General features: G+C 38.4%; 1 protein-coding gene across 6 annotated transcripts in view; it reads right to left on the reverse strand.

Moving 5' to 3' along the window:
• C1QL1 (complement C1q like 1) overlaps nt 1-13,781 on the reverse strand; it is a 52,359-nt gene that overhangs the window by 3,490 nt on the left and 35,088 nt on the right. The window contains exons 2-3 of one of the 6 annotated variants that reach the window (XR_015740395.1): nt 7,394-7,538; nt 16-5,883 (exon numbers count right to left, since the gene is read on the reverse strand). Coding sequence is in view for 2 of the 6 variants with exons in the window: in XM_087918080.1 (XP_087774206.1) it covers nt 5,794-5,883; nt 7,382-7,538 (247 nt within the window). In the remaining 4 variants the exon portion in view is untranslated. Of the gene's footprint in view, nt 1-15; nt 7,539-13,781 lie in introns of those variants that run through there. The other 5 variants (XR_015740394.1, XR_015740393.1, XM_087918080.1 and 2 more) reach the window with 5 other exon arrangements.

Below are 13,781 nucleotides of genomic sequence, written 5' to 3' on the forward strand. Positions count from 1 at the left end.
CCAGCATACCCCTACTCCTTCCTTCATTCTGGCAGCAGCCATTCACTTGCCTGCTAGCCTGAGATTTCTGATTTCCTTATGGGAAGCTGATAGAGAGCATTGGAAATGACAATCACAGGGCCATGGCAGTGCAAGTGTGTGGCAATGCTGAAACAATCACAACTTTGCCAAATTTCAATCTCACAGGAATGATGGGTCCCAGATTTTGGATGCATTTTTAAGTTATCCCATTTTTGGTTCAAAAATTGTTGCCCTACAATGCACTGTCTTGCCCAATTTATGATTAGAAACAGGCAAATAGACATAAGAGTTTTAGTTCAGTGGTATATAGCCGGAAAAATTTCTTCTTGTCAATTTGGAGCTTAAAATCTTAATAGGACAGTATGGATTTCAATTATTGAATAGTAAGCGCACCCTGAAATAGCATTTTCACCCTTTTCTGTTCTGACGAGGGTTTTATACCTTTATTCTCAAGCACAGAGGAAGGATTTCCCATTGGTGCATCAAGCTTATTGACTGAAACTCTTCTCTCAGTTTTCATCAAATACTTTAAAAGTCATTCAGAACTCCCTGTAGCAATAAACTTAATTATATGCCATGGAAGAAGAAATGGTTTGATCCTTATTTTTTTATCTATTAGTGTCAGTGACTGGTGATGAGTTTCTTTTCCTCAAAGAGAATAGAATGCACTTATTTTTTTCCTAAGTCATTCTGTCCTCATTATTTGTTATTTTATCTCAAAGATGTGGGAATGTCTCTTTTCTTCCCTTTTTGATTGATATATTATTATTTTTAGAAAGATTAACACTGATTCCTCCTTCTCAGCATTTAGCCTGGAGCTGCCTTTCTCCAGGCTTTTCCCTACTTGCATTTAATTACAGTATAAATATGCCCTGGCAGCATTTTTTTTTTCTTCCCACTATGTCTGCGTTGTATTGAATCTCTAACCCAAAAGTATAACAGCTTTAAATCAAGTTTAGTTGTAGTTGGTATTTTCTCCTCTAACACCATCCAAGGGCAACATTAAGGTGTCTATACTCTGGTGGACTTTGCCGCTCAATTGTCAGGTGACTTTATTGACTGTGAAGAAGGCAATGAAGGCAAGATAAGTTGAGTAATGGGAATAGCACAGTTTATGTCAATGTATACTCTATTTACTCATTAGTTGCATATGCACAGCAATATCAACACATTAACTGAATCATAATTTTATTAAACCCAGTTTTCAAAGATCCTATGATATATCGAACTACAAATGAGCTACTAAGCATGAGATTGACTACTTCAGTAGGACTTGCAAATATATTTATTTTTAATTTAAAAAATGACATTCTGGTCAAGCTATTGCAGTTTAAAGCTAACTGTGTTGTCCTCCAAGCTGTTTCCAAACCCATTTGGGGACAATCTTATTATACACAGCTAGAGAACATGTGCAAAAGGAAAACTATAACAGAGAATTTTAAGGTGTATTTTGTTTTAATTAGAGATTGTTTTCTCTGACTTAATTTCTCTGCTTATTATACGGTTAAAACACGTAAAGACAAGGGATCTGTCCATGTGGTTTATTTAACAACATCTCCATTATTAATAAAATATCTCTAGGTGATGCTACAAGCAGTTATGTTCTCCATCCAAAATTGAATGGGCTCTCGTTACTTATTTTCTCTCTCTTTTTTCATATAGCAAAATAGCACTTCTCACAATAAGAGAGAAATAACATTTAAAAAATATTTTGAGAAGAATGCAGTAATTTAAATATACTTGCTGCGCAATAGAAACTGCCCAATTAAAAGAGTGATTCATCAGTGATGGATTATGTTCAAGAAAAAGCAAGTAGGTTCTAATATATGCTATAAGAAAACTTTACTGACTAGAATATGCCACATTTTTGAAGTATTTTCAGTAGGATTGGCCAATAATATACACATTAATAAATGTCTTCTGAAGCCACAGCTTTAATTTTACATCTAGCTAATTATTAAAAAACAGTATCTCATTAATGCCAAGTGCCCTTAATGTAGCAGAAACTGCTATTCTTAGGCTATTTGATAATATAGCAGTTTTTCATGGTGAATGTTTCACACAGGTCCTGTTCACGTGACATACTTAATTGGGTCATGGGGGGGGGATGAATGTGGTGCCAATAGGAAAATGGAGCCAGCTAATTAATGTGATGGGGCAGAGAGGGGTTGATTAAGCCCTAAAAAGCCCCAGGTTTGTTTGGATTGGGGCTAAAATAATTATTTTGGGCACAATGCAAATAACTTATGAAGGATCAACTGCTCTCCCTATAGAATTACAAAAATGGGACATCTCTAGACATTCTGACGATATAGCCATTTCGCTTTTCACCTTCCCATGGTAGAGGAAGCAGAAAAGGGCAGGCATGCCCTCCATTCATGGTGATACCAATTCTGATCCATTATCATAACTCTCCCTCTCCCTCTCTCTGAAAATCTCCCAGCTGGCTCAGAGTATTAGAAAATAGCCAAGGGACAATTGATTCAATTATTCCAACTTGTCAGCATATAGAAATTTGTGATTGGTGAAGGGATTGGATCAGTTTTGCCATACAAACACTGTATGATCATCAAAAATTGTTCTATAAGACCAAGGAATCTGGTTTATCAGATTAATTATAAAATTATAATTCAAACAATTTTTATAAATTTATGCAATTTAATTTCTATGTCATAGAATTTGGAAAATATTTTCTTCTTGGGTCTTTTTCATGCTATAAATTTCCATTTTTGGTACTCACATGCATTATATTGCCCTAGAATTTATACTAGTGATTTTTTATGATTTGGCCAGTATTCATTTAGTAATTTGTTTGGTTTCATTAGTCCAACAATCAAGAAAGATCCAGCAATAATTAGGTCAAACATTTTGTTGAATTTGACAAGACAGCCAACTAGTAAGTGACAGTGGTGCGTTAGGTTTATGACACATATCTCAAGTGACTTCTGTCAGGTCCTTTGTGTAAAGGAAAAGTCAGTAGTTCAGTCAAATAATTTTAAAAGACTGATCAAACAGATTTATCCTATTTTTCACAAGACAATTAATGTACCAACTAAGCTGGTGACCCAAATCAAATATCCTTATTATGATTGTGGCTCCAAGTAACTGAAGAATACAATTTGAAGAATACAGGTCCTCATTTCCATTTCTCCAGAAGGGACCTGGCATCCCATTAGCTCTTTTTCCTGGCCAGTATTCACAAGACTTCATAATATCACTAATTCCTTATCCATTGGAGAGGCTGATAGGGCTGATAGGTATGGCTTGGGTACTATAGACAATTTTGAAAGGGTGTTTGATATTGCCACACTGTGATACAATAGTGAGTTCTATAGTGGAGCTTATTCAGCCATTGACAAGGATGGGGTTAGTTTAACTCTATGCAAAACTGGGCTTGTTTTGAATTATGGTTAACTCTCCCATGATTATTTTACCAGCATTTGGCCTAGTAGTTAAGTCATCAGAAACTCCTAGTTAGAAACTAGGAGGTTCTGAGTTCTAGTTCTGGCTTAGACATATAAGCCCCCTGGGTGAGTTTGGAAATGAGGAAAGCCAATTTTGCAAACAGAAGGTCTTTCTGTAGCAAATTATTATTATTATTATTATTTTTATTTCCAAATGGCAAGACAAACACATGCAACATGAACTGAAAGCATGATGAAGGAGAACCAACCATTTATTTTATGTTTCTGTTGCATGGAGTGGATTTTGGTTACTCTGGGACTGGTAGTAACTCAGCTAAAGAGCAGGAGGGGTGGTGGATGTCACCGATGGAAGGAGATAATAATTGTTATCTCATCTGGTCAAATGAAAGAGCATGAATTGTCCCCTGAAAACCTCTACAAATAATATTGTGAGAATAGTAGAAATGGGTGATGAGGAAAGTATTGGCTTTAAACAGCTTTGAGCAGCAGGCTGAAGAATAAAAACAGTGATAACATGGAATTGCCCTTAGATGCAGACCTGCATAATTTGTGGTCTAAACCTGATGAGGTATATCAATCATATCTTATAGCCAAACAGATGGTAAGCAACACCCATTTTTGCCACCTCAGCAGCAAAACCAGGAAGTGTATCTTGGCTCTCAGCAATGTTTTGGTTTATTTAAAATACACTTTTTGCTACTGTTTAGGATATAAATAGTTCTAAGGCATGTTAACAAGAAAAATCTAAGAAACATAAGAAAACAGTGCTTGAAAGTAGAAAAAAACGTGTTATTTTTCCCCAAAGCAGTGGGGTGGTTTTGATCCTATGTGTCAGTAGAAATAGCAGAAGAAAGGATTGGAAAACAGGCTCACATATTCTTTTCATGAACTTCCCTTTCTTTATTACTATTAAAAATATGAAGTATTAAGATCATATGATCTTTATATTAAAAAAATCAGGGACGAAGCCACACATTTTTTTTTTCAGCAACCCAGGGTCACAGTGGCCCAGTCTAAAATTTTGGGGAAATGTTTTGTATATTGTGAAAACAGGCAAGGATTCATTTTCAAATTATCAATTTAAATGATTGAAGACCATGCAATTCTTTATGCATCATATTTCTTTCTTTTTTTTTTTTCCAGTAGAAAACTGGCAGGAAATTATACGTTCAATGTTGCTCAATTTACTGCCCAATTGCAGTGGCATGATCTAAGGATTGTCAGAGACCCATAAAAAGTACTTAAAAGTGAATGAAAAATTGATATACTGACAAATAGGACTGACTTTCTGGTCAAAAATGGTTGGAAGAAAATCCATGAGGCTTTTCTTATCTCAGTTTCTCTGTATTGGTGAGGGGGGGAAAAACCCACTTGAAATGTTTTTTAATTTACCAAATTTGTCAGGGCCAATAATTGAGAATTAAAAAAAAACACTAGATAATCCAATATTTTTATTCCAAGTTTGCTCTGTCTGTGTTACTTCATTTGATAAAGATTTTTAGGAAATAGAATGTCTCACATCCCAACACACAGTAGTAATCTCTCTATACACACTGTCATTGGACCAGGTGAAGCTTTTCAGATTTTCAGGTTAAACACATTATCTTATGGAAATACAATTTCTGAATTTTGATGTATACAGTATTTCCAGTGAATGAGGACAATTCAAACTAGAAAACTCTGCTGGCTTTCTGTTAGTGTTTAATTATTGTGTAGGGAGATGTCGTATGTATTTATGAATATTTCAACATCTGCATATTTTCATTTTCAATCTATAACAATACATTTTCAATGTATAACAATATGTTGGAATAAAGTAGTTTGTGCACAGTTGAAATAGTTTGGTCTCCATCTTATTCTTCTCCATGTTAGACCATGTTCTGCCAATGTTAGATAAAAAAACCTGTGGAAGTTATAATCCGAACATCTCTAAGCATTAGGCTCTGAAAAACTAAAAAAAACCTGTGAAGCTGAATGCCCACACTTTATGCTCAGGTTCTTTTACCCATGTGGTAAACAATGCAGGATCTCATTACCAAGAAATTTTCTTATATAACAGCTAAATTCCAAACTGCTCTGTAGAGATCATTATCCTGTGCAGCCAATACATTGTGCACAATGAATTTATAGCGTGTGTGAGAAAAAGTAAAACTACTTTAGGCCTAACCATTCTCAAAAACAAGCTGTATTGGTGGGAAAAGGTCTGATAAGTTTCACCTTGTTGATCAATTTTTTCATATTTTAAATAAGAAATAAGTTGTGATCAGAAAGATTAGCAAGAGCCAACATGATAAATTATATATAAAAGAGAAATATCTGACATGAGTCTGAAAATTACACATACAACCCTGTGTCATTCTTCTGATCTTTCCAATCTTAATGGCCAGAGACTTGATGAGGACCCAGAAGCATCCTGTTCTCCCTAGACCCATCCATTCTGAAAAGAAAGAAATCACAGTCACCTGGGAAGCAACCCAGTGAAGAAGAGACAGAGACTCCAAAGGAAGAGCTCAGCTTGAATTAAGCTGGTAGGTTTTCTTTTCTTTTTTTCTCTCTCTTCCTTTGGTAAGAAAAATCAGCTTCCCCATCTCATCCTCTAAAAACTCAGCAAAGATATGTTAAAATATTAAATTACGAAGAAAGAATTGAGATCATACCTCCTTCTAAGAACACTCAGAAGTTGAAGAGAGGGACAATACAATTATTTAGTATTCCTATAGTAGACCTGCTTGGATAATATGCACATATACTGTATGTGTAAACCTGCATGTACACACATACAGAAATGCATGTGCATGAGATCCTGGATACTTAATAGGACTATTGACTTAACCTGATTGAATCTGGGTTTTTTTTGAGGTGGTAGTGGTGGGTGGAGCAGGATTAACTTTCACCAGGCTTCTCCATTTGTGTTAGAAAACTTGCATAATTTCACCACCAGCATCACAGATTGGGTTGAGAAAGCAAGATTATGACTCCACTCGCTCAGTTTTACATGACCAATAATTACATGACCAACAACAAGCAGAACCACCTGGGACTACCCTCATGGAGGGACAGAAATCCAAGGTTAATATTTTATATGCATTTGAAACTTGGTAAAAAACGAAACAATGCACAGTATTTTTAAATTTCACTAATCCTCTCTTCTAGTAGCGGTATGATGAGGGCATTCACACAATATGCTAAAGAACCCTAAGAGGTTTCCAGGACCATGTATGCTACTATTTTACTCCAGTGCCACAAGATTCTTTAATTATGTTGAGTAGGTTAATTTAGTGACTCATCCAAGTTCAGAACAATCACCATTTCTGGTTGGTTTCACATTCTGGTTTGTGCTATCCAGAAATGGTAGTTGCTTTAAGTTCAGATAAGATGTTTAGCCTTAAGGAAGCCCTGGACATGGTTAAAAAGGTACATAGAAATATATCTTGGGAGGATCAGATGGCAATACACATAGTCCCTTCACTGAATAGACTAAGCCTCCCTAACCTCTTACGTATAGAATCTACTCCCAATATAATAGCATGCAGCATGTCTCAATACATCATATAGGGTGGAAATGAAAATGCTTTCAAGGGCAATGGGATGATCAATTCTCCAGACTATATCTCAAATCTCACCCTGGCTCCTTGGCTCTCTTTCTCTTCATCCTCCATATTAACACTGCTTGAAAGGCTTAGTGATTCATGATACAATGGAAGGTAAAATAAATGGGGATGGTGACTGAATCATCAGTTGGCCATCCCATACACACTAGAGGAAAAAACAAAGTGACCCAACTCTGCTTTCATATAACCCATGGAGGGAGACTGGCTGTATGCAAAGACATTAGTATTAATAGATTCAGCAGCCAAATTTGCCACATGGAGAAATCCAGGGGGCTGGGAGTCAGTAGGCTTCTTTCCAACCTCAGTCTGAGTAGATTATGAAACCTGAAAAGGTACTGTATTTGTTGTTGTTGCCTCCGTGGGCTTTGCCTCCATCGAGCTTAATGAAAACTTCATCCCCAGCATCCAGGTGTAGGATAACACTGTTGCTAGCATAGTCGTAGTTTTGATCAGCATCCTGTGCAATGGCACTGGCCCGCACCTGGGAGAGGAAAGTCCATGGGAAGGTTGGGGGGAAAGCAGAGGAATAGAGGGAAAGTTGGGGGAAGGGGTGACACAGAGGGGGAGAGACAAGAAGCAAAAGGTGAAATAGTAGCAGCAGTGAAAGTTCTCAAAGCCAATATGCAAGAAAAGACAGGATATAGAAACAGTGAAGAAGGACTATCTCTGTTGCATTTTCCTGTTTAATTTTTGGCTTCCTGATTCCCTTTAATAAGGGGAAAATCAAAACAGAGCAACCCTTCACTGCAAGTGACCAGCTAGATGTCTATTTGGAGATATAAAAGGGCTAAATTTCACCAGAGGGGAAAGTTATATAACAATTACACTAATTGTAAATATGCGCTGGGTTGCTATTTAGTATGCCCCCCAAATTTGGGGGCTTCTAGGCAAATGAAGTATATGGATGAGACCTTTACTAGGGCTGGTGGTCTCCTATCCCAACTAGAGCCATGCCCACTAGAGAACCTCATTGCTCCAGTCATCCTTCAGTTTGGGAGTAGGGGGCCAGTGTGCTGTTGCTCTTATTACCACAACTTGCCCTGGAGGAAAAATAGGGGATCTGCAGAAAGGAACAGGTTATGTTAACTTCTTCATTCTGAAGAATCCCAAACCTTGGAGACATCTCTTCTTTGGCTGCATACGGGGAAGAGCTGGCTCAGTTTGTAAGAGCTTCCATTAAGCTTTATGGGAAAAAATAGAACGGCATACATTTGGAAGCACTATTCCAACCAGGAACCTGGGGTGATCAGCAGTGGGATTCAGGTCTTGAAGGCATTCTTTTGCATTTGCATATTTTTAAACACCATCCAATTCCATAAAAGAAAAAGAAAGGAATTTCCCTTGAGGAAAGGGTAAAAATATGAGCAAAATTAGACTTTTATTCCAACAATGATCATTTTAGCTTTGAGTAATATGGAATTTAATGCACTAGTTTATTTAGCAATCTGGCTGTGCCTCAAAAACGGGATGGTCTGACCTTCATCTGGGGGTCACCTAAATAGGTATTTGTAGGCAAGTACACGTGTGGTTATGCAAATTGATATGCAAATCAGTGATGGGATTAATTTTTTTTCCTGCCGGTTCTGTAGTTGTGGCTTGGTGGGCGTGGCTTATTGGGCATGGCAAAATCCCATTCCCTCCCCACCCCACTAACCTGCTTTCCAGCTCCATTCTCCTGTGCAGTGCAACAAAAGGACTCAGCAGATCAGCTGGGATTTGGGAGGCAGAGAATAGATGGGGGCGGGGCCAGTCAGAAGTGGTATTTGCCAGTTCTCCAAACTACTCAAAATTTCCACTACTGGTTCTCCAGAACTGGTCAGAACCTGCTGAATACCACCTCTGATGCAAATATATGTATCATAATATATGGGGATCAGGCATCCTTAAAATATACAGCCCTTCCTCCCTCTACACCAGGAGTTCTCAAACTATGGATACAGCCTGCCGAAGCCATTAATCCAGCCCATGCGTGACCACAAGGCTGCCCCATCCATATAACCTTACCACCCACTGGCTCCCACCCTTCCGCTGAGTGCAGGACTTACCTTTGCGAGCTGGAACTGGAAGGTAAGGCAGAGAGCTACTGGAGACAGGGGAGGCCAAAAGCGACCCCATTTTTGCCTGGCAGAGTGTTTTTGGGGGCCAGGAAGGCCAAAAATGGGATGGGCAGAGACCCTAGGAGGCCAAAAACGGGCCCATTTCTGGCCAGTAGAATGCTTCTGGAGACCAGGAAAGCCAAAAATGGGATCTGCGGAGGCTCAGGAGGCCAAAAACACCCCATCAACAGTTGGGGTGGTAATTTTGGCCGGTAAAATGCTTCTGGAGGCTAGTAAGGCAAAAAATGGGACGTGCGGAGGTCTCAGCAGGCCAAAAATGGGTCCGTTTTTGGCTGGCAGAGAGGTACCAGAGGTGGAGGGAGGCCAAAAACAGACCCATTTTTGGCCAGCAGAAGGCATCTGAGGCTGGGAAAGTAAAAAACTGGATGTGCGGAGGCCCCGAGAAGTCAAAAATGGGCCCATTTTTGGCCAGGAGAGAGGTATTGGGGGCTTTGGAGACCCCCACCACTGCTTGGCTGCCCATCCTCCCGCTCGGCATTCGGCAGTTCTAGGGTAGCAGCCGGCAAGGCTGCCTGCCCCTGAAGAGACCATCTCTACCCCTAGAGAGGCATCCTGCCTACCAGTCATGCGGAGCCCCTGCCAGAGCCTGTTGCGTGCATTCAGCACATGTGGAGGAAGCTCTGGGGTGGCGAGCAAGATTCCAAAAGTGGATTGAGAATACTATGATGCAAATGGAATGGAAATAGGAGAGAACGCAATGGGAATGGGAATAAGGAATGGAATTCAGCGAGGTATCACTGCCAGGATTGAAGGGGATCCTGCAGAAGATGCCCCAGGAGCCAGTTTTCATCTCTGTACCCATCAAGCATTCCATGTCCTGGTTTCTCTTTTCTCCACCCCCATTTGCTCTTCAACTTTAGTTGTACTCGAAATCTTAATTTCTCCAGAGGGGCTCAAATAGTGGAAAGGAGATAGAGAGAGACGGAGGGAAAGAGAGAGACAAGAGAGAGAGAGAGGGAGGGAGAGATTTGTTGATTGTAAGCTCCTTGGGGCTGAGAAGAACTGCTGCAAAACTGAGTTTTCTGAAGTGGACCACTAGACTCCTAAACAACTTAAAAACAATCTAGTAAAAAGAATCAGCCCAAAAAGCAACATGCAAACAAAAGCAAATAAAACACCCCCAGGAGCAAAACAAATTAAAGTTTAATTTATGTGTATTGTTTAATGGACTGCTAAATTGGCTATGCCCTCCCAGTCACATGACCACCTAGCCATGCCCACCCACCCAGTCTGGCCCCCAACAGTCTGAGGGACCATGAATTGACCCCCTGTTTAAGAATTTTGAGGACCCCTGCTCTACTTCTTTATTAGTCTCCCGAGGGGGGGGGAATGAAACAAATATATCAGGAAATTTAGCTCACTAAAAATAGTATATACTATAATACATTTATAAGGAATATGATTTATAAACTTAGGAAAAGGTGTTTCTAATAAAGTTATAAACATTTGGAAAGTCACTAATGGGCAGTGAAGAGATATACAAAATGCTAATTCTTTGCTGCCATCTAGTGGTCATCCAGTTTTTTTTCACCCCAGATCTATAAATGAATTGTGTTCTTTAACTTTTTATTCTATGCATTAGGGATTCAAATGTACACCTGACACAGTATTTATTAAGGTTCCCAGCGACCAAAGAAGTTTTGGCCTAACTTCTGTGCCACTACAACTCCATCTTTACAAATAGTCAGGGAAGTTATTACAGTTGTCATTTCAATAAAATCAGGGCATCATATCTGATCTTATAAGACTATTCATTTTGATCTAGCTTTTTAAGTGGTACTAAAAATGAAATAGCAGATTTGAAAACCTAAACTCTGTGCATAAGAATAGACAAGTCCCCAATTAAACACAGTGCCTTTGAACACTATTGCAGCTAGTTCAATTCAGGCATGCCAAAAAAAGCTGCTAGAATGGCATCTGTGCCTTGATGATCTTATAGGACTTAAACTCTGGGACCGTATTTACCTGACACATTGATGTACAATTTGGCCAATCCCATTCTATCTTCATGGGTCACACAAACCCACCCTCTGGAATTGGCTGTTTGTTCAGGCGGTTGTATGGGATAAAAAAATATGTGTGAAATTGTGTTGTTTTGTGAGATCATAGCCTGTATATTATTTGCATGGGGTTTCTTTTTTTGGTTCATATTTTTCTACCTCATATTTCCCCAAAGTAAGACATTTGACCCTTAGAGAGCAGGGGTAACAGAAGAAACAAATATCTCTCAGAGTTTTTATATCATGCTTTTAAATATTTCCCAGAGGCTCCTTGAGTATTCAGAATGAGCATTTCCCACCTCCTCAAAAAGATCCAAAAGCAATCATTTTATTTTCACGACAAGCAACTGGGGGATTGCCTTTTACTACGCTGATCATCTTTTTAGTCAGGCGTAGATCAAGCTCTCCACATTGGTTCCCATCCCTGACTTATAACCAAGACAGACAGGATTCAACACATACACGCACACACTCTCACACCTATGTCCAAATACAAAGAAGCAGCTATAGAAAGGCATTCATTTTTCACAGATTTATTGTAATTACAATTGAATATAGATCTGTTTTTTGGCTGAAGTGGGAATATTTTCCATTTTTAATTACAACCAGAAACATGAAGGAACTAGAAAATTTACCATGCATTCCTTATAAAATTACAAAGTTGGATATATTCAGAAAGATGTAAGATCCCTTTAATATCCATTGTGTCAGGAGACTTATTAGCCACAAGAACTAAGGGGATAAGATCACAGAGGTTAAAAACAACAGAACATCCATTGCTGACATTTGTGGTTTCTGTGAAACCATTAAAATATTATTTCTTTCTTCTGCTTCCAAGAGAGGAGATAATTATGTCAGTGATTGTACTGCAGGCTATGATTGTACTGCAGGCTGTGGGACATGCTTAGAATCTATAGCATCTATCCAAATTTTAAAAGCTTAACATTTAACTTTTCACTAACTAACAAAATTGTAGTCCCATGAATAGAGGATCAAACTTTAAAATTGTTTGTTTTTAGAAACAAACTAACTTTCATAGATGGGTTTCAAATTTTCAATATGGCCATATGAGCCAATTATTTTTGTTATATTCCCCTTAAATTATCTTCTGAACATTTTTTCAGCATGAAAATGTGATTGTAGTAAAATGAGAGTCACACAAAATTTTTTACCAGATATCTGTATTAGGACCAAAAAGTTACCTTTCACTTTGGTAAATTAACTTTTTAAAATTAATTTAATTTTTTTTTAAATTAATTTAAATAATCCATTTTTAAAATGGATTTTTTTAGCCCAAAACTATGAGTCTTAGCTGAGGAAATTCCATAATAATGCAAATCCAGAGCATTCAAGTATCTATAATGATATTGCTTACAATGTTGTTGTGATAGATGAGGTATACTAAGCATTATTATTATGTGGAAAAAACACAATAGTTAACTCTGTGACTTCTCTTGCACAGCTTGCAGGTTTCAGTGGAGCAGAAAAATAAAGATGCTATAATAGATAGGAAGCTTATCTGAATGTCCACCACTGAATACATTCAACATGCAACAATGCCAACAGCAGCATGCTTACGAATATTTTGTTGAGATAATTTGTATCATCTTGATAATATGCCACAATGGATAGCGACCAAGAAATGGAAAGATCCAGGCTCAAATAAATCTACCTTTAGCTGCTGATTCTCACTAGCTGACATTGGGACAGTCATTCTATCTCAGTCTAACATAACTTTCCAAGTTGATGTGTGGAGTGGAAGGAAGGAACACTCATATACTTTGCCTTGTACTTATAACTGGAAAGTGAGACCCATATCTAGCAAATAAATAAATAATTGTATGAGCCATGGTGGCACAGTGGTTAGAATTCAGTATTGTAGGCTCACTCACTGCTCACTGCCAGGAGTTCAATCCTGACTGGCTCAAAGTTGACTCAGCCTTCCATCCTTCTGAGGTTGGTAAAATGAGTACCCAGATTTTGGGGGGCAATATGCTGACACTGTAAACCACTTAGAAAGGGCTGTAAAACTCTATGAAGCAGCATATAAGTCTAGCATTACCAAAAGAGTTCATTTAAATCCATTTACTGTGCACAGAACTCTGCTTTGGCTGACAACTCCATTATTCATCATGTCGTCATACAGCAGAGTTGAAATGAATAAAATGGGTATGAACTGTTTTAGACTTTGCTATAAAAAGCAAAGAAACTACTTTTATAGGAATTTGATTCTAGGGCTTGATAGGAAAAGAAATAAGGATGATCTGGTACAAAGGAAGATAGGGGCTCCTCCTGAAGCTTGAAAGAAATCATGGAATTGGAATTCTTCTAAAAGAAGCGCGAGGCTATTCTATGGGGTAGAAAGGAAGAAACAAAACTTTGTGATTGAGAAAAACGAATACAATATTTTCTATTCCACTGACCATAAGGGCAAGCCAGCTGTCAAGTTTTTGAAATGTGGTCTTATGACCATGGGTGGGGTTCAGAGGTAGTGTTCAGCAGGTTCTGACCAGTTCTGGAGAACCGTTAACGGAAATTTTGAGTTGTTCAGAGAACCGGCAAATACCACCTCTGGCTGGAGATTTTGCAGTATCCTTCCCCTGCCAC

This window comes from Pseudonaja textilis, chromosome Z (genome assembly GCF_049901715.1).
Source record: "Pseudonaja textilis isolate UNSWEBS1 chromosome Z, rPseTex1.2, whole genome shotgun sequence".
Classification (NCBI taxonomy): Eukaryota; Metazoa; Chordata; class Lepidosauria; order Squamata; family Elapidae; genus Pseudonaja; species Pseudonaja textilis.